This window comes from Podarcis pityusensis (assembly GCF_964106645.2).
Source record: "Podarcis pityusensis genome assembly, chromosome: 2".
NCBI classification, from domain to species: Eukaryota; Metazoa; Chordata; class Lepidosauria; order Squamata; family Lacertidae; genus Podarcis; species Podarcis pityusensis.
Genome location: NC_138029.1, coordinates 9,795,592 through 9,817,503, shown reverse-complemented (window position 1 = coordinate 9,817,503; position 21,912 = coordinate 9,795,592). Strand labels below are relative to the sequence as shown.

Below are 21,912 nucleotides of genomic sequence, written 5' to 3'. Positions count from 1 at the left end.
CGCCCCCAGTGTTGGAAACTCGGATATATAAGCTAGGCGCCAAATGGCTCCTTACACCAGGGTTGTAGGGTTACAGACACCTGATGAATTGCTATGAAACCTTGGATTCCCTCCACCATGGCACAAAACAGATATTCAACCTGCAAGTCCTGACTTTCATTTAGAGTTGCAAACACTTTGCAGAAAGCCAGCCATGTTAAATGGATTTGGTAGCAGAAACAAAGAATCCCAAATCCCCTTAACGGCTAATCAGTTATACTGGCATAAGTTTTGGGGCTCCTATTTGATGAAGGAAGCTCTCTAGCCCATGGGTGCTTGTGTACAACAAGACTTTAAAGCCACCACAGGAACTTTTGTTGTTTCAAAAAACAGATCAGAGCTTAAGAGTGACGCATCAAAAATTATCCAAGAGGGGGTGGGGTCATACAAGCAGTGAGGCTGGGAGGGCTCACTTCCACCTGGTTCCTGCCTTTGACTTTCCAGGTGACCTTCAGGAAGGTCCAAGGCTGCATCTTGAGCCTGTGCCTCAGTTTCTCTTTAACCAGGCCAGTGATCAACTTAGGAGGACTGAAAACTGTCAATGGTCAGTACTAGTAAATGGCTCCGTGATCCTTATACTGAGATGCTACATTCAGCTCACTGTCAGCAGCTGTAAGGAGTTCCATTAATTCTAGGGAGCCCATCTGGGCACAGAAACAGGAAAGCTATAGAAAAGAATTGGCTGCTCTGACAAGAGAAAGCATTCCCCGGACTGTCATATATTTTAAAAGGCAGCTGAAAAAATTGTGGCTCATTTCCTAAAATGGCACGTATCTGGACACCACACCACAAAGGAGGGCTTGATGTTTAAGTTCAGTGTTTCCTTGAATTCCCCCGGACGACTCTGGAACACTTCCTCAGCCTGGATGCCAAAAGGGGCTCTTCCCTTAAATCCTTATATGCAAGAGTGTACACCCCCAATAACGTACATTCAATTTCTCCTCCATTCCATTTTATCCTGCATTAACAATATTCATTAATAATGATAATGATAGCAATAGCTCAAAGGGTGCTTTCCAGCCTGAAAACCCTTATTGGGCAGGCCAGCAAAACCAGTAGCCCGCCAAGCTGAACACACCTCAGCAGGGGCTGGTTTTGCCTCCTGCAGGATAAACAACTGTGGGGGTCCTCCAGACTCGATGGCTTTTTGTCTGTTTTTGAAGGGGTTTTCTGCAACATGCCATTGATAGAGCTGATTGTGATAGGGGCATGACGGAAATCTATAAAAGCTATGCATGATGCAGAGAAAGTGGACAGAGAGACTTTTTCTCCATCTCACATCATACTAGAACTGCAACCATCTAATGAAACTGAACGCTGGAAGATACAAGACAGGCAAAGGAAAGAACTTCAGACAGTGCAAGGCCCCTCCAGACCCTTCTCTGCAGGTGTCATTGATACAAAAATAGTGCATTGGTGATGGATTTATATTGGGCTGCCCACACATTATTCCACTTCATTAGTTCTTCTGTGATGCTTACCCAATATGACTGTGTTATTGCCATCTGGAGGGGCACGTTTGCACTCAGGGGTGCCAACATGAATAAAATGTTGGGAGACCCACGTAAGCCTCACCCTGCATAATTGATCACATGGCACTGTGCATGCACACTATTTGAATGGCAATGCCCATCAACTATGGGGGGCGCACGCACGAAGGAACCTTGGCCCCTAGGAGCTGGCTCCTATTCTTGCACTAAGGTGCAGCCAAAGCAGAACAGCAAACAACCTGAACTATTAACAGCATTTCAGTTGGAAGTTGTAAGACATGTGTCAAATGAAAACAAAGCAATGTGTCCATCCCAAAACCTTTGTAAGGGCAGAAAATATTGAAATCAGGGTTGCATGTAAGCTCCTGCGTACCATCATGAGCACAAATAATCATGAATCCACAATCAGAAGGATATCTGGAAGATCCCAGAAACTTCCAGTGCAAGGGAGATTATCAAACACCTGGTAGGCCATAATACTTGGTAGAGATGGTCAGCATTCAGCATAGTAAGGCCTCAATCTCAAACATATTGGTTGCAGGGGTTTTAACTGTTGGCTGCTCTGAGCACTTTTGGATGGACAGCATATACATTTTATTTTATTTTTTAAGTTGCACATCCCGAATGAAGCCTACAGCTCTCCCTAGGAATGGCGGCTTCTGCTCAGCTCCAGCTTCAGCACTAAACCAGAAAGATGAACTGCTAACCAAAAGAGAGAGAGGCAACTTTCACCCTGCCTTCATGTGCAGGATGAACAATTCTTCTTTCTGATTTGGGCTCATCCCCTTTGTTAATGGGGACTGCCAGGCTCACAACAGGCACCATTCATTGTAGCCTCAACACACATGTGTAACGCAAGAGGCATGTTATATGCATTTCTAGACATTTTTCAAAATCTATGTGCACATGGTTAGCAGGTCATTTTCTTGAAATTGGGAGGAGGGTATGCTGCCAGGTTCTCAAATTTCACTGAGTCTCCCATTCCTTGTTTATTCTTTACAGAAACCGCTCTTCACTCAAAGCACTCCTACCATGCAAATCTAGATTCCTGCAGAGAACCCCCAGAATGCAGTTTGGCATGAGTGCTAAGAATTATCTGATAAGAGAACTCCCCTTAGCTCCCTTCATAGGATTTATAGCTCACAGGGTTCCTAGGAAGAGGAAATGACTACTAAACCAGCTATAAGTCTCTGGTGCAGGTGTCTGTCCACAGAGGATCATGCTGAGCTCTTTTGGGAGATCTCCCCAGACTGGGGTCAGCTAGTACTAACCTCCTTCCATCCCTCAATGTTCTCCTAATTACCAGAAGCTATCAGTTGCCAAGGGGAGCTGAATGCAGAAATATGACCTTGGAGAAGGGAAAGGATCAGTTCTTTACACAGTACCATATAAATTTGCAGGGGTGTTTCCTGCTAACAGCACAGTGGGAACAAGGACTTGCCTTAGCTGATGGGGGACGACAACTAATTCCTGCCTTCTAAAATATACCCTTTAATCTAAAACTTTCCACTGCAATTAACCTCTCACTTCAGAGAGCAATTAGAAGAACAGTCCTTCTGGCTAGAAGGTCTCCCAACCCTCCCACAATGGGAACACATCAAAATCAGAAGAACAACTAGACTTTGAAGGGCTGCAAAGAAGCCATTAAGACCATAATCTGGTCTTTTGAGGGTGGCAGGAATAGAGAAGACATTCTTAAAAAACTACCCAGAAATGGGAAAAGTGATCCATCCTTAGGCAACCAATGGATATACCGAAGAAAGACTCCTAAGCAGGTAGAATCTTTTGATCACCAACTGATGGAGATATTTTTGTTGTGAACTTCATTATTCCACACACACACACCCCAAATTAAAAGCCTAAACTCTGCACCAAGAGAACTGGAACATTAATTGTACATTAATATAATAGAAAATAGATGCATGCTGACATAAATTAATCTGTCAAACATGATACTGAGCTGTGTGCCAGTTTTCACAGTTTCCACAGTAATGCCTGTACCAGCCTTTCCCAACCTGGTGCTCTCCAGATATCTTGGACTGCAATGCCCATCAATCTTAACAACCAGGCTGATGGGAGTTTGAGAGTCCACACTACCTGGAGAGCACCATGTTGGGAGAGGTTGATTAGAGGAAGATGCTCTCCAGGGACTCGGGCAGAAGTCTTCCCCAATCATTTGATACCTGAACCTACTGGCTGGAAATGCCAGGGATTGAAACTGCGACTTCTACTGCTACGCTATGTCCCCTTCCTTAAAGGAACAGAAGGACAATGGGAGTAGAATGCAACTGGAGACCACAACAGAAATCAGAGAGACAGGCAAGAGACTCTGCCTCTCATACAATGGAGGTTTCCGTTGAAGTACACTGGACAATGTGAAACTTATCTTCACAACCATGAGGGATAGCAACTTGCTTTTTAAAAATAGAAAGAAACAGGCGCATGCACAACTGAGATTCTCAGGTCAAAATCCACAACAGGTATCAAATAATCACGCAGAACACATACCAGTTTCTATTAAAACTTCCACAACACCATATAGCTGTGTCCCACCATTCACATCCATATGGAATGGTGTCTGAATTTTCTGAAACCAGTAACAACAGTCTCCCCATCTTTACTTTCTATTACAGTGGTACCTCAGGTTACATACGCTTCAGGTTACATACACTTCAGGTTACAGACTCTGCTAACCGAGAAATAGTACCTTGGGTTAAGAACTTTGCTTCAGGATGAGAACAGAAATCGTGCTCCGGCGGCGCGGCAGCAGCGGGAGGCCCCATTAGCTAAAGTGGTGCTTCAGGTTAAGTACAGTTTCAGGTTAAGAACGGACCTCCGGAACGAATTAAGTACTTAACCCGAGGTACCACTGTATATTTTTATATTCTTGTTGCCTGTTAGATTTTGTTGGATGCTGTTATCTCTTGCCTGGTAGGAAAGGGCAAAAAGAGGTACCCAGCTCCCCATACACTGTCAAACATAATTGCCAGTATCTCTGCTTAATTATCTTTTATAGAACTCTAAGAATCCATTCCACACACACACAGGTACGTGCACACACCACACCTGCCTCCCATCCAATACTCATGAAGCAACCTGTAAAATCAGCAGAGTTCTTGTTCAGCACAGTGAGCAAGAGAACCATTTGCTGCAGAGGTTGATTACGCTCCTGTTCTGCACTTACTGCTTCTGCTTTGGTGGGGTCCAATTCGTTGTGCCGTAGAGGATGCAGAGATACCACCACCCCTTTCAGAGTTAGCCGAGCACCTCCTAGGTAATCCCTAAATCACAACCATTCATTACAACAAGGCTTTGACACATAACATGTAATGGGGGCGGGGGAAGAAAATATACAGGAAGCAGAATGTTCTTGCATTTGAAAATTCGTCAACAGCTAGCCCCGGGATTTTGCTTATTGAATGGCTTCACAACCTGTACCACTACAGCGGTAGTTCCAAGTCATTCTCAGGACTGAGATCCACCCTAAATGTTACCCCCTTCAGCATCTGGCTTGTTGACCACATAGTGGAAAAACCCACTGGAGAAAGCGTCCTTACCAGCCTCCGCAGACACCCAATAGTGATAATATCATTTTTGTCACATTCCACCATAAGGGAGATATTGAGGTTGTGAATCCCATCTCTCTCACACACACACACACACTGTTTGAGGAGCTGCTGCAGCAGCACATACCTGGGCTCACCCCTCCTCACCTAAGTGAACTGCTCCATTTTTGAGTACATACTCATTGGCTGCCATCACCTACCCATCACCGTGGCAACAAAGCTAAGCAGTCCAGAATCTCCTTCCCAGAGAAATTCCACGTTTCTCTCGCAGGGTACACCCACCAGTGGTCTTGAGGGCCCATTCAGCCCAGACATATATCTTTGGAGTGAAATCTACAGAGGCGACTCTACAGAGCAAGGATGGGGAACCTGATGCCCTCTAGGTGTTGTTTGACTCCAGGACCCCATCAGCCGGCCCGGCACACCCAATGGGCCAAGGATGATGGGCGGTAGAGCCTGGCAACATCTAGAGGGCCACATGTTCCTCAGCCTTGCTATAGAAGAAGTTGAGCAGAGGCCCACACAGATCTGTGGCTGCTCCATGCCAATTTTTCATTCCGGAGCTCCTTGCTGGAAAGAAACCAGCCTAGCATTCCCATCGTCACATCCCAAGGCAAATTTATTGGTGCCAACATCTTCCAAGCCAGTAATGAAACACCTTCGGTCCTCAAGCCCATCTCCCATGTTCCACAGTCAAACCTCCACCCTCACCCATCCCTTCCATTCAGAGAGAGGCTGGGCCTCTTAGGCCACTGTACTTACTGGGCAATTCACCCTTGGCCAGTTCAACGCTGAGCAGCTCCTTATGGCTAAGGCTCCAGCCAGGTCCAGGGTGGGTGGGAGTGGATGCCGGGCTCTTGGTGAAGATGCCGCTGATGAACTTGAGCATTTTACGGTCCCGGGTAGAGGCCCGACCACCCTCCCGGCCTCTCTTCAGCCCCACAGCTGCCTCTGAGGAGCAGGAGCCAGAAGAGGCCAGACTGCCCGGGCCATGGTTGAGGTCACTGTTGTCCAGAGTCTTGCTTTTGTTCTTGTGAGGGGATAGTTTTGCCCGGGATCCCCCTCTAGGGACCGTCTCCCCACTGCCCTTGACAGCTACCTTCATGCGTCCCTTGACTTCGCTCTCGGGCCACGACAGGCGGTTGGGGGTGGCCCCCTTGTGGCCCCCTTTGCCAGCCTTTGGCTCGGCACTCACCTTGGCCCCGCTGGTGGTCACTGTCTTGAAAGGCTTATTGGTGGCCAGGCGAAGGCGGCGGTTCCCAGCGGCCGGGTGAGGAGAGGAGGCTCCCGAGTGTGAGAAAGAAGAGCCACCCACCCGGCCCACACTCATTTCCAGGGTCCCAGGCTCTGGGCCACCCCAGCTGGCATGGCTCACCAACATTCGGCGCCCTGGCGCTGCGGCACTGGAGGAGCAACTGGCAGTGGTGGGCGTTGGAACTGGCGACTCGTCCCCAGGCACCCCCAAGGTCTCCTTCAGCCCAGCCTTGGGGGGGATTGGAATCACCTCTGGCTTGGGGGGAATGGGGGGAACGACGGGGACCAAAATGGCTTTGGGTTTCGGAGCCACAGCTGGAGCTGCAGAAACCACAGTTACTTCAGGCTTGGCAGTTGCAGCTGGAGGAATGGCAGCCTCAACCTTAGGAGCGGTGGGCGAAAAGAGAACAGCTGGAGGCAGCTCAGGTTTGGGGGGGACAGTCGGGGCTATAGAAGGAACAGCCGGCTCAGGTTTGGGAGCCAGAGGTGGGGCGACAGAGGGCACAGCCAGTTCAGGTTTGGGGGCCAAAGGCGGGGCTACAAAGGGCACAGCTGGTTCAGATTTGGAGAGCGCAGCTGTTGCCGGCTTGGGGGGCAGTGCCAGCTCAGGTTTGGGGGGCACCGCCGGAGCACCCAAAGACCCCAGCCCTTCGGGCTTTGGCGCAAGGGGTCTTCCTTCTGGGCTCATGGCGGCTTTGGCCTTGGGGTCCCACGGGCTTCCTCGGCCGGCGGTGCCCCTGGGCGGTGTCCACACGGAGCCCGGCCGCCCTGTGCCATCTGGGGACGGGGACGAGCTGGGCGTCCCGGGGCTGCTGGGCGAGAGCTGCAGCAGGTAGTCGGACGTGCTGGCGCTGCTGGTGCTGATCCAGAGCGCATCCTGCCGGTGGAAGATGCGCTCCTGCCTCTTGAGCTTGGCGGCCGCCGCTTCCTCGGCTTCCTTGCGGTCCTTCAGCCCGGAGGGATCCGCCGCGCAGGGCGACGAGACTCGCGCGGGGCCGCCGTCCCTGCCGTCGGGCACGACGCCCCCATCGCCGGCGCCCGCCTTGTCGTCGCCTTCTTGCTGCTGCACCGACTCGAGCTTGACCAGGGTCAGCGAGATCAGGTAGGTGGTCCGGCGCTGCAGGGTCGCTCCTCTGCTCATGAGTCTCTGCGGGAACCGCCGGCGGCGGCCACGCCGCTAACCAACATGGGCCACACGCTCCTGCTGCTGCTGCTGCCGCCGCCGCCCCCTTTGGATGGCACCGGTTGCCCGCCGCCGCCGCGGACCCCTAGCGCCCCCGCGCACAAAGGGCAGCTCGACTGGGCATCTCCCAAGCACGGCGATCCCGGGGAGCCCTTACCTGCTCCTCCGCAGCGCAGCGGCGGGCGGGCAGGCGCGCATCTTCCGCCGGAGGAGGAGGAAGAAGAAGGGGCGGCGGAGGTGGGCCACCGGGGGGCTGGTCCTGGGTCGCTCACCGGAGGCGATCGCCCAAGCCGAGGCGGGGTGCGCGCTTCTCGCGAGCAGGCTGCGCAAGGCAGGGCGGCACGAGGAGACGGGTGGCTGTTCCCATGCAGACGAGCCGGAGCGCGGGCGGGTTCAGAGGCGGGCGGGGGGCGCGAATCGGCGAGCGGATCCCCCTTCGCGGTCTTGCCGCAACCTCGGCCGCCCCTCGGCGCGGACCTCACGGCTCGGGCAAGGCGCCAGCAGCTCTGCTGCTCCCCCGCCGGGTCTTGGCGCTCGCAGCCCGCCTCCAAGGGCGCATCTCCGCCTTCCCGCCGCTGCCACCGGGTCCTGGCTGGAAATCCGCGCTCGCGTACCAGGAGGCCGCCTCTTCCCGCTCCCCCACCCGCTCCGCTGCGCCAATGCCCTCCTCCGAGCCTTCCTCCTTCTTCTTCGCCGCTGCCACCCCTCCTCCTCCGCCGCCGCCGCCGCCTTCCTTCTGGCTTCTACTTTCCAATGCCTCTTTGGCGAGGTTATGGGCGCGCGTTTGGCGAGGTGCTCTTGCGCCTGCCTGGGCGACAGCAGCGGCTGGTGGCGAGCCGGAATGCGGAGATCAAGGTGCTGGTGGGCGGGTGGGATCGTGGAAATCAAAAAAGCAGAGCTATGGCAGCAGCGGCGGCGGCGACGCCAAACCCCTTCGCCGACGGTTTCCGAAGGAGGGGAAAAGAGGAAGAAGCTACGGCCATTTGCTGTAGCCTACGGAGTTATAGGTGGGGGGAGAATGAGAGAGGGGAGAATTAAAACGGGGTGGGGAAGGCAGATCCTGAGAATTCTCACATTGGGAATGCACAAGCCAAGAAGTGAAGGATTTCTGCAGGGGCACGTGGAAATCCCGGACTGGATCGCATGGAATCTGGCCCCGCGCACGCGCGCGCACAAGACCTGAGAGATTGCCTGGCTCAGGGATTCATTAGGCACCCTTCCGGCGCTGGCGCAAGGGGCGGGGGGGGACAGCCGCCGCCGCCACCCGCAGATGTTACATGTCGTGGGACTAAAATTAGCCCGCGCTGATTGGCTTCCTTAGTCTGCCCCAACGGACAAGGTCATCTGGCGACCCAGCTGGGAAGGCGCAACATCTGGAGGCTTAGGGGGATGATGCGGCTAATGTGCTCAAATCCCCACCTGCTGTGGCATAAGCATCCAGGTAATTCGAGAAGGGAAACGATGTTAAGGTGAGGCTGCAGGTGGAGTTACAGGTGGCTGCAATTGTCTTAACAAGCCTGCCTTTCTGGCCCGGCCACCACCCACCCGCACCTCCATCAACTGCTCCTCCCATTCATTTCCACAGAGGACATGCCTATGACTTAATCAAGCAGGAGTAACTGCTGCACCGGTTTCGGTCATATGTTTCTGGGTTGTTGTTGTTTATTAAAAAAGCACATCAATTATTATTATTAGATTTACATTTGTTAAGTGTGTATGTGTGTGTATATGTATGTGTGTGTAGTCTCAAAGCAACTTAACAAAATACAGATAAAAAGAAAAAAAATGGCAAAATATGTAAATACAAAATTCTTTAAAACGCTCATCCAACAGCACAATAAGAAGGACAAGTCCTATCCCACCCCACTAAAGCATATGCACCACAGCAGAGGCTGATTTAACTATTAAAAGCCTGGGTAAATAGCAATGTCTTTAGTCTGGTGCCTAAAAAACAGACCATGATGGCACCAGGCACATTTCCCTAGGGAAAGCATTCCACAAATTGGGGTGGGGGCACCACCGAGAAGGACAGTTCTCATGTGGCCACCCTTCCCATCTTCCTCAGATGAGATACAAGGAGAAGGGCTTTGATGAAGGTGGTTCATATGTTTAACCCCAAGGTTAGGAATGGCACAGACCACAGAGAATCTCTGCCCAGTAAGTATGAAATCAAAGATGGGTGGCAATCTGTGACCCTCCAGGTATTGTGCAGCTAAAGCTCCCATCATCCCAAGATGATGAGCCACTGGTGTTGCCCATCAGATCTAAGGGCTGCTTGTTATTCATGTCCATTGGATGATGAAACTATGGCACTGGGTTATTTTTAGCATGGCAGCCAGCTTTGTGAATGTGCTGGCAAATCTTTTTAACATGTAGCAAGATCACAGCTCCCTATGTTCTAAAAGCGTGTTGAAATGCTATTTGACCTAGAACATATTTGAGACATAATCTCAACACGCATGGGGGAAGTTGCAAAACTGACCACTTTTGCCAAAATTGGCATGAGCATCATCGTGCCCGAACAGGTCAAGTGAATTAGTGTGGTACAGTACAGGGGGAAATGTGGAGGCAGAATCAAACTGTGGTTGGCAGTGGAGATGAAGGAGGTCAGGTTATGTGACAGCAAGTACTGCAGACCTGGTAATTCTATGGCAATTGAAGAAAGTGTTTGCTGGGGAAAAATATTATTTCAAGGGGGGGGGCAAGAATTGCCTTGACTAAATGCTGCACACACAGAAGATCTGGAGTAATTTGCCACCTTCTAGTTTCATTCAATAACTAATGCCTCTTCACCCATTGTTTTTACGTGGGGTGGGGAATAAATAGGGGTATGTTGCGTCATAATTCCAGGTGTCAAAAAGCAGCCTGCTGTCAATACAAGGTGGCCAAAATTTGCTGGTGTTTCAATTATAGGACATTGGCTCTTTGTGAACTATGCAGGCCTCCAGTCCATTTCCAGGCCCAGTTCAAAGTTATGTGGTTTTGTTCAAAGGCCTTCATGGCTTGGGACCAGGGTACCTTGAGACTCTCTCCTCCCCTGCTAGACATCTGGTACAATGTGTCCTAAGTACACCCAGCAGTCTTCCCTGGCCATTTCTATGCTTTCAAAACAAGTACCAAGAAGGAATCCATCCATACCATTGCCTCTCTAAGAAGACATGTGTGCACCCCCCTCAAAGAGCTTCTCAATGTGCTGGTCCAGCCAGTATTCTGATGTTGCCAGCAAAGGACCAATTAATGCTAATTGCACCTAAATATCCCAACTGACGGCACCGTTGAAAATGATTCATATTCAGAAAGCAGCACATTCTGCACTGGCTGCTTCCTTTCCAAAGTGCTGAGGGAGCATTTCTAGCCAACTGTACTTACATCACAGCACATAATCGCCACAGTTCTCTTACCTGGGTCACAAGCTGCCGTGCTGTGCTGCTATAGAAAGGTTTCACTGGCAGGCACCCACATGCAGGACCCGTGCTGCTTTTAAGAGCAGGTGTGCACAAGGAGTGGTAGAGACATGGTCATTCCGAGACCAAATTATATCCTCTACGTGTAAAATTAATACCCAGACACAGAGAACTGGGCTCAGGTCTGCAAGGACGTATATCCTATCTGCATGGACAGAAATCCACCCGTCAGTTTAGCAACAGCAGTGCACAATGCAGAAGAGATTCACACAATCTCCATTGTACCCCGAGGCAGTAGGTATGTGTGAGTAACTAGGCTGTAGAGTTTGCACACAGACCAGTGGAATTGCATGCGAAATCTCTGTGTCAGCACTTGCACAGGGTCAGACATGTCCTCATCCCTAGGTTTTCTTCATCACATCCATATTAATAATTGTGTATTAATCTTTGTAACCATCTTGATTGTAAAACTTGTACGAGGGTTAAAAAGGTTGTGCCATTCTGAACGGATTGTATTTTCCTTTGTTCCCAAATGCACGTGGAAGATTCCCACCTATTCTGTGCCTTCTTTTTGAACTCAGTCTGAGCTTTCCTCTCAAAAGCATCCGATTTACAGCACAATCCTAACCATTATTTATGAAATGTATATCCCACCACCCCTCCCAAAGGAACTCAGGGCAGGAAACACATGAGCAATAAAACAATACAATTAAAAACATCTTTAAAAATCCACCATTGAAACCATTAAAAACCATTCCTATTTAAATGCAGGATGGGATAAAGATATTGAAACGCTTGTTGAAATGTCCTACTGAATTCACTAGGGCATAAAAGGATAATCATAATCATAATAATCACAATAATTTCAGTTTCTTAGCCACCTTTTACTGTAAGGTTGCATGGAAGTTTGCAGCAATAAAAAACCCCACAATATTAAAAATTGTTTAAAACAAATTGCAGTCTCAGTGATCATGGTGACACTAATTATGTAATCAAGATTCCTAAATGTAATTTCCCTTTTCTGGGACAAGCTCAGGATCCAACCCTTATATAATGCCCATTGTTATTGAGACGGTCAAAAGGGTTTTGGAGATGGTTTCACTTCACCATTATGGGGATTCTTCCTATGATGAGGAAGGAGTCCTTACAGACGCCTGCAGGGTCATTGTCTTGGCTGACCAATATTATTGGATGCATCCAGCTTCCTCCTGCTAGGTGGCTATACAGGTCTGTTTTTGCACTGTACAGTGCAAACTAAGAAGACTCAATTTTTAACCTCAAAGAATCCTAATTCCTCTTTTAATGTACAGAAGCTGGGTCCCCCAGAGTACTAATTGCTGAGAGGCAAACAAAGGGGGAGTGTTGCTGTCTTCCTGCCATAGCTGTAAGTCTCCAGTGACTGACCATCACTGAAACTGTAACAGGGTACAAGTCAGTGTGATGTGTTTAAAACAGGTTATCATGTCGTCGTCATCAATACTTCTTCTTAAAAACTCTACATGCTCATAACAGCCCTGGGATACATGTCATTACTGTTATCACCACAAGTGTAGTGCAACCATTGAGGCCTGTCTGTGGAATATAACACCAAGACCTAGTTCAATCTTACCCACCACTGTGATACCAACCAACCAACCAACCAACCAAACTACCATCCCTTCTTTTATTATTTTAATTTATTACACATGCTTCACCTTAAGGTCCCAGGGTGGGTTATAACAATTTAAAATACAGTGGTACCTCGGTTTTTGAACATCTCCATTGATGAACGTTTCAGTTTTCGAACGCCATAAACCTGGAAGTAAATGCTTCCGTTTTCGAATGCGCCTCGGAAGTCGAACTTCCGAGGCGGCTTTGGCTGAGTGCAAGATCCTGTCGGCTGTTGAGTCCTGTTGCCTGGGAAATCGCGCCTTGGTTTTCGAACGTTTCAGAACTCGAATGGTTTTCCGGAATGGATTACATTCGAAAACCGAGGTACCACTGTAGTTTTGAAACCATGCCAGTCTCTCATGAGCAGTGACTACATTATTACATGAGCACTGTTCCACAGCATTTGATATTTTCATTTATATAGATTCATTCGAAATAAGATGGGTTTATGAAGCAGTCTATATCCACCCACCACGGTGACGAAGAATTCTACAAAACAGTAGTCAATATCCGGAATTACTGTTCAGTGTTGGAAATCATTGTTGAATACACAAAGCTTCACAGCTTGTCTTCCACCGTACAGAGTTTGGTACCTCACTTCATTTAAAGATTTTCAGAGACTTTGAGACTAAAGATTTCATTCTGAACTTTTTATGATTTGAAGGAATTCTATAAAGATTGTCTATTACGTATGTATATGGCCATCGTGTTGCCTAGACATTGTTGACAGTCTCTCATGAGAGACAACTGAAGGAGCCTCTTCAGAGCAACCCACTCCTTTCTTCACAATGGCTGGCTACTTCAAGCCAATTTGTTCATGTCAGCCTCCTGGCCATTGCCTCATAAGGTGGCTATGTGTCCCGCTTTACAGTGGACAGCGTTACATTTGAAAGTGCCCTCTCTTTGAAAAGCCGTCCCAGTCTGAGTCTAATTCAAAGATAAGGATTCCAAGGAAGGTAGCTTGAAGTTGCCTGTCAACAGTTTGGCACCTGGGTAGCAGACCAAACAGGGCCAGTGGTCACTTGGTCAAAGTCTTTCCCACTATAATGAGATGTATTGTACTTCTGTTTAAGTTATAATATTTCTAAATGGATGTCTATGCGTATAAATTAATATATTGTATACATATCTTATGCAAATCTGCGTCCTTTTTTAAACAATGCATTTCCTCTGCTTTGGCGACACAGAAATTGTCAGCCCTAATCTTGGGCCTTCTTCAGAGCCTCCAGATCTTGATCTGAGAGCACCCACTCTGTGCTTAGTCCTCAGCTAACTGAGAGAAACAAGCCAATACACTGAACCACATTTACTGGGAAGCAACAGATTGTTCCGTATGAACCAGACTGTGACTAGCATTCAGCGGCTCTTTTTGTTTCACGACAGGCCAGATTTTTCACAAGCACTTTGTGTGCTGCTAACTGGAACCTTTTGAAATCCCAGTCTGTAGATTGCAGATGGAACTATGAAACGCAAGATGAGAAACCCTTTTTAAATCTTAACTGGGAGTTAGTAAATGAATAAATAAATAAGCAAGGAAATAAATAAATAGCAAGCAAACAAATAGCCACTCTGCAAAGAGCTCCCTGCCAGTCACGCTTTATCTTGGTTATTTCCATCACTCCTATCCTTGTCAAATCCGACTGCTTCTTTCTGAGTCAGAGAAGCTAACAAAAATATGTCTTTGATTTTTTTTAAAATCCCTACATTTTGTTGTTATAGCAACCAAAGCTCTGAAAATGTAGGAAAACAGCAGGAATAATTAAACTAAGCAGTGAAATCAGCATTAATGGGAACAGTCAAAGGTACCTCAATTCCAAGTTCATCAAAGGAGGAAGGATGTGCAAGAGTGGTGGTGGGGAAGGGGCTGGAAACGAGAGTACCAACTTTTATAAAATATTGGGGGGGCAGGTAAACCCCACCCCACATAATCAATCATAAGACATAGCTCATGCATACCATTTGAATGACAATGCCCATCGACTTGGGCTCAAATATTTTATTGGGGGGGTGAAGGGGTCTTGATCCCTAGGAGTTGGCTCCTATGGCTGGAAAGATTATGAATACCCCAAAAGAAAGGCTGAGATAGGTTGATGAAAAGGATAAGAGGCAGCTACAATTGCAGGGAATCTCCTTCCTTTAAACTGCAAAAAGGAGAGAGAGCTGTACCAGTAGAGTAACTGAGATTACACCTGAGATTACACCAGAGATTCCTCTAAAACAATTACATAAATGAATAATTTAGCAAACCCATGCGTCCTTCTTTACAGAGGACCATTCTCTGTTTGAAGGGCTGTCAGAGGAGGGCCTTCTGGTCCAAGTCCAGTTTGAAGATAAAGAACATGAGGAAGGGAGACCAGCGAGGGCTTTCATAATTGCCCCTCAACAGTCAGTTGGCAGCACCTGGAGAAACTGACTGAGCAGCCATACAAATAGCTCGACCACAGCCTTCCCCACTATGGTGAGATGCATTCTATTTTGATCTCAATTAAAGTGGTTGCTTCTAAATGTATATCTGTGCAATTAAATTAACATATCCAGACCCATGTCCTCTTTTGTACTGATACACAAGTGACCTCCCTAACCTGACCACAATGAAGCTGTATCAGTTTCACTGGCTGGAGATTGGGTGGGTGGCTTTTAACAGATGTAGTTTTGGCTTCACTTCATTCTAGGAGGGGAAGGTGGGAGCCAGATTATAGCAGGTGGCAATTTTATTCCACGGACTGTAATAAGCGAAATTTGATGTATTCGTTTCCACTGAGGACCTGTCCTAGTGGCCAATTTACACTTTCTTGGATCTTCTAGCTCTTTTCAGAGACATACAATGTAGTTTTATCTTGTGAACCACCCTGAGATCTTATGATGAAGGCGGTATATGATATACATATAATAAATAATACAAAAAGGAGGGCATTTATTCTGCTTACTTGGGTGTAGAGGAACATCAAACAACCTATATTGCCAATGGTTCCCATGTCCTCTATATTGGGCATATGCAATAAACACAAGTTGCTGAGAGTTGGACGGGGGCAGGCTGATATAGTGCAAGCACAAGTCCTAGCAGATGGGGGAATAATGGTATGGGGAAGAAGCTTTGAGTTCCTATATAGGATACTCCAAAAAATTAGGGATGTTACTTGGTCCATGGCTGCCATTAGTGCAATACTGAACTTCCTCTAGAGACGGGTGGAATTCAGTGTCATGCTATGATGAATGTCCCATTGGCATAAGCATTGCCGCTTGTCAGTCAGAATGATCCCCTCACACTCTGTTCTAGGGCCGCCCCAGAGCCAATTTCAGGGGGTGTAGGGGGCCCATAGAGGGAGGAGATGCCCATGGCTTCTCCCAAAGAATCCTGGAAACTGTAATTTCTTAAGGGTGCTGGAAATGGCAGCTTTGGGAGGGGAAAGCTACAGCTGAAATGCATTGAAATTAATTACGCCATTAATTACTTTAGTTTTGGCCGCAGGGAATAGCAAAACAAATAATGTAGGTTTCAGCCGCCGTCAAACTGTAGCAGACTGGAAACTGCTGATTGCGACAAACGGACGCAGGACAGGACAGAAACCGCTGCCTCCCTGCCTCCCCACGATGTTTTGGAGGGCATAAAAAGCGCTGTAAAGCTCTTGGTGTATTGTAAATGTGACATATAATCATCACAATGTCATAATGGGCATCCTATATTTTTGAACCTCATCACTTCAAAGGAAGGTTTTCCAGAACAAGTGCTTTGTATAGCGCTAATTTGAAATGGAAATCCAGCAGCCCTGGCTGAAAGCTCAAAAGGATAACTGTAGGGTTTCCCGTTGCAAGCCCTTGTTAGGGAATACCTTTTGCTGGTCAGCAGGTGTGCTTTGCAAGCTTACAAGCCCAGGCATCCAAGCGGCTCAGGCGGGCCCACAAAGCCTTGCAAACAAAATCCCAGCAGCTCTCACAGATCCAGCTGCTCCCATCTCTTTCTTTAATGCCAGTGCTAGCTGGGAGGGGCTGCCTGAAAGAGGTATCCTCCGAATCCTGTGGGCTGCATTGGCACCAGCACTAAAAATCCACAGCTGAACCTGGGGACTCTTGGCCCTTTTCAAAGTAGCTCTTTGTTCCAAGGGAGCCATTAGTTTCAGCAGGCAGCGTCAGGGATGTGACAGCTTACTGCCCAATCCGCATCCCAACGAAATCAAAGGATGTGATTTTAAGCCAGTTGAGGCTCATTTGATTCAATTGAATCACATACCCTTGTAGCCCAAATTAATGGATATCAGGCCTTAACATGAGGCAAGATTCAGCCTAGCAACCTGTTTTTCAATGCCAGGATCTGGAACGAAGAGTACAGTTGTACTTATTTGCTAATTTATGTACTGCCAAAACTGTAATGGGAAGAGCACCTTCAAACCTGCACAGAGTGCAGTTCTCTCACTAGTAAGTGTCCACCCACCCAGATCTGGAGTCAGTGGGCAGGGATTCTAGGTCAGTGGGTGTGGTTTTCAGGGATCCTTTTCAAAAATAATATTTAACCACTGATGGCTACTCCCCATTAATTTCATGCTTACCCAATCACCAATTCCCACTTCATACCATAAGTACACATCGCACCACCGGTTGTGATTACAACAGAGGATTAGAGATTAAGCATAATCTGTATTGTAAATCTTGAATGGGTACCCTGGGGAGTTGTAAATCTTGAATGGGTACCCTGGGGAGTAGGGGAGTAGGGGAGAAGGTTAGTGGGTCTGACAACTTTCAGCCCTGCTGAAAAGAGCTAAATCACATCCACACCATACATTGAAAATACTCTTAAACCACTTTAAACAGCCATGGCTCCTGCCAAAGAATCTTGGGAAGTGTTGTTTGTTAAGACTGCTTAGAGTTGCCAGGAGACCCCTTACAGTGCTGCAGTTCCCAGCACCCTTAACAAACTGCATTTCCCAGTATTCTTGTTGGTGGTGGGAGCCATGACTGTTAAAGTTGTATAAGAATGTTTTAAATGCACAGTGTGGTTGTGAACTAATTTCTTTCCCTATAACCCTAAAGGCACAGTTTTAACATTCAGAATGATGGGGATCTTTGTACTGTACAAAAGTAAGGCATTATTCTACACACACACACACACACACACACACACACACACACACACCCTACAAAAAGAAGACTCAGTACTTGAAATGCTTTCAACAGGTACTGGTACTAAGGATTTGCAATTGAGTGTACACAACAGGGAGCTGAAGCTAATCCTGGTTCACTCGTGAGGGTCCATATATAATGCACATACATGTTGGCAAAATGTGCTTGCCTCATTCCTTTGTGTTTGGGTGAACTAGAAATTTGGTGGCCGACCAGGGTTACTGCTGATCACCTGTAAAGTGCCAGAGATGGCAGTTTAGAAAGGAGAACCCATCCTAGGCCTGCTCTTTTCCTCCACACTGTTTCCCCCAACTAGAGTTCCCAGATCTACGTTAGCTACAACTGAGGGGAGAGCAGGAGAGAAATGGCAGGTAGGAAAGGGTTAATCATCCTCTCCCGCTGCTGCTTCTCCATTCCAAATTGAAGGAGCCCCCACTCCCCCCCCCAAAAAAAAGTTCTCCTGCTGCTCCTCATCAACCCAGGTTCCTAGACTAGGATCTGCCACAGAATGTTTTGTTCAGTCCTGGAGAACATGATGTATGAAGCAGCCCATAGGCTCCAAAAGCATAGCTTGCTTGGCTTGCTCACTGTCGCTTTGGGGATAATAATTCACATTTAGTGAGTGCTACAGGAAACCCAGATAGTAATATAACACATCACACCACGTTCTGGAAAAACCTTGGCACGTTGGGTTGAACCTGGAAGTGGCACCATTTTTTTGAGCTGTCTCCAGGGTTGGCCCTATCGCCAGACAGCATAAGGTGGTTGCTTCAAGCTATTGGTTTGGGGTTTTATGAAAACAAAGCAAACTCTTAATTACCATATTTTTCGCTCTATAAGATGCACCAGACCACAAGACGCACCTAGTTTTTGGAGGAGGAAAACAAGGAAAAAAATATTCTGAATCTCAGAAGCCAGAACAGCAAGAGGGATCGCTACGCAGTGAAAGCAGCAATCCCTCTTGCTGTTCTGGCTTCTGGGATAGCTGTGCAGCCTGCATTCATTCCATAAGATGCACACACATTTCCCCTTACTTTCTAGGAAGGGAAAAGTGAGTCTTATAGAGCAAAAAATATGGTATTTAACAAATTACGATTGTGTTTTCACTCCCAGGGAGAGGGACTCACGGGTTTCCCACCCCAGGTGCCAAAATCACTTGGTTGGCCTTGGGCACAATGCCTCAGGCAACAAAATGTCTCGGGATGGCCCTGGCTGTCTCCTTCCAAGCGCTTGCAGGGCTAGTCACACAGAAGCTCCCCAGTAAGAAGCTGCCTTATTCCACATCTGACCATTGGTCATCTTGCTCAGTATTGTCAGCACTGGCAGCCTTGTTGTCAGGCAGAGAATTTTCCCAGCCAGCCCCAGAGAGCTGCTATCAGGGACTGAACCAGTGCCCCTTCCCCTCAAGTTGAGTAAATCAGCCTTTATATAAAGCACAGGCACAGCTGGTTCACTTCATTTCTCAAGTGCCGATCGGCATGTCATTCTAGAGGTGGGTTCTTGTCGCTACATCTGCTAATTTCCCTCAGCCCCTGACTCACGATGCCACTGCAATGCAACTCCTGACTAGGAGCTGACTTTCCTCCATCCTCTCGCTGCCTCTCAAGCCACATATCTATATACCAACAAGGACGGGTGCGCAGATGCTCTATCAAGACACTTACCAGCGTCATGGAGATATGAATGATTCAGGGCTCAAATTAAAGCAGGGAATGCGAATGTTTGCCAAAAGCCAGAGGGAAAATGCTGGCGCTGGCAAGCTACTGACTTCGTAGTGGAACAGAACATGCCTGCTGTAGCCACAGAAAAGCATTGCAGAGCAACTTGTTTTGGGATGTAATCAACAGCATCACCTCCTTGTCACTCAGGCACCTTGGAAAGGGAAACATTTTCTTCCCCAAAGGATGAAAGCAAGACAGCAGGAACAGGGCACCCAGGAAGAAGAGCCACTAGCCAAAATGGAAGCAAGCTAGTGAGCTTTCTTATCATTTTTGTAGGCCTTCCAACTTGTACTCTCCATTTTCTTTCTGATGGAACGGAAGGTTCTTTTCTCTTTAATATGACTGATCTCTAATCCTACTGGGAGATATGGGTGCAAATTATCCCTTTAACCCTTCACCTCCCCCTTTTCCAACAAACCAAGCAGCTTTTTTAAAAAAAGAAACTCCTCTTTGAATATACTATTTATAGCTCCATGCCTCCCTCACTCATCTTCTGAACATTCACACACACACATACTGCCAGCACAATGGAATTAGGAGGTAGTGCAACTGTGTATAAAATAGAAACATTCCTCCTGCTCCCCTCTCCCCAGGCTAGGCTACATGCCAATCATTCTGCTTGCTCTGCAAGCCCATCTTGCAGTTGCAGGACCGGATTTCTGACCCTAACATTGAACATTTTGCAAATGAGAAAAATCTGCATTCTGCGTTACATTCATACCAAACATTGCAGTTTGTTTGTTTCAAATAGTCATGTTTTGCAGAATTGGGAATTATTTGACAAGGACTGTGGCAGAGAGGGGAGCTAAATGGCACGCTGGGGCGGCTATTTAGGAATGTTTAGAGTTGAAGGGAAAGGACTGAAGGTGCATTGCAGTGGCTAAGGAAATGTGCAGAGCAAAGACATGTTACTCCTTGGCCTATACTCCTAACACCCAGATCCACCGTTGTGTTTCATGTGTACACACAACAGACGGTGCCAAGAGTAATCTGCCTATAAGGACAGTCTTAATCCTTTGGTGTTGCCAGCTCCCCTTAAAAAACTGTTGCCATGCACATGCTAATCAGAAGCCTGCAAAACAGGGGGCTGGGTATGATGAGAGCAGCAGCAGCAACCTCTCTTTGTAGGGAGGAGCTGCTCTTAAATCCCCTCACACGCTTATATCTTCAACATGCTTGACTGCAAAGCATACGTTGCTTCAATGCTCAGAGCCCTTTAGCACTGAGGAGGCGTTGCTTTTCTGCAACCATCTGGATTTAAAATGGAAGATCCACACAGCACTTAACACAGCACCGTATTATCGAGCGTTGCTCACCCAAGTAGCCAAGATCTTTCCACATACAACCTTTGTGGGCCCGTGAAGATATCTGCAAGCCGGAGATACTGATGTGGACACCACGTGTGCACCCAACACTCCCCACCTGAGCTGCAACCCCATATCACCCCAGGCTGCAATTAGGCTTGAAACTATTTTGTTATACTGGAGAACAAAAGTCTTATGTTGGCCAAAAGAGGTTATGTTCAGCAGAGGGAAAGGCAGGGGGGACAGGTCCCTGCAGGTGTCAGGAAAGGCAGGGCTGCCCTTGAAGCTGACCCAGAAACTCCAGCAGGTGCAGAATGCCGTTGCGAGGCTCCTTACGGGGTCCTTGCTGCGAGACCACATTCATCCAGTGCTATACCAGCTGCACTTGCTCCCGGTGGAGTACAGGGTCAGGTTTAAGGGGCTTGTTTTAACCTTTAAAGCCCTATACGGCCTAGGACCCTCGTAGCCATGGGACCACCCCTCCTGGTATGCTCCGCGGAGGACCTTACAGTCCGCAAATAATAATATCTTGGAGGTCCCAGGCCACAAGGAGGTTAAACTGGCCTCAACCAGGGCCAAGGCCTTTTCGGCTCTGGCCCCAGCCTGGTGGAACACTCTATTGCAGGAGACCAGGGCCCTGCGGGACTTGACATCTTTCCGCGGGGCCTGCAAGACAGAGTTGTTCCACCTGGCCTTCGGTCCGGGCCCAGTTTGACCCCCACCCCTCTATGGAACCCTGTAAGTTACCTCTTTGACCTTTTTATCGGCTCATGTGGGACCAACCCCTATGGTTGTAATTCGTGGGCAATCATTTGATTTTATCCTGATTCTAATTTTTAAGCTGTATTTTAATCAATTGTTTGTGTTTTAATGTATTTGATATTTGATGTTAGCCGCCCTGAGCCCGGTCTTGGCCGGGGAGAGCGGGGTATAAATAAAAATTTACTTACTTACTCTGAGGGCTCATGTGTGTCTGTGGGGACCACATTGTTGACCTATGTTCTGCTGCTTTTTGCAAGTCTGCTATATCAAAAAACGTGTTTCTCAAAAATAATTTTTAAAAATTTGACCTTGCAGACATGTAGATAAATACCTGGGCACATGCTCACAATGGACCTCAGGTTTCCAGAAACTCATGGAGGCTGGGGAAGTATTAGTTAAGGGGAGTGGACACCAAGACAAAGTG

At 47.8% G+C, this 21,912-nt stretch overlaps 1 protein-coding gene across 3 annotated transcripts in view; it reads right to left on the bottom strand.

Moving 5' to 3' along the window:
• The window catches only part of AGAP2 (ArfGAP with GTPase domain, ankyrin repeat and PH domain 2), a 119,740-nt gene that overhangs the window by 69,799 nt on the left and 28,029 nt on the right, over positions 1-21,912 (bottom strand). For 2 of the 3 annotated variants that reach the window (XM_080994386.1, XM_080994387.1), the window contains exon 1: positions 5,858-7,601. The exons of the other annotated variant lie outside the window; for it this stretch is intronic. In XM_080994386.1, the coding sequence (XP_080850512.1) occupies positions 5,858-7,490 (1,633 nt within the window). In that variant the 5' untranslated portion in view covers positions 7,491-7,601. Of the gene's footprint in view, positions 1-5,857; positions 7,602-21,912 lie in introns of those variants that run through there. 3 annotated transcript variants of the gene reach the window in all.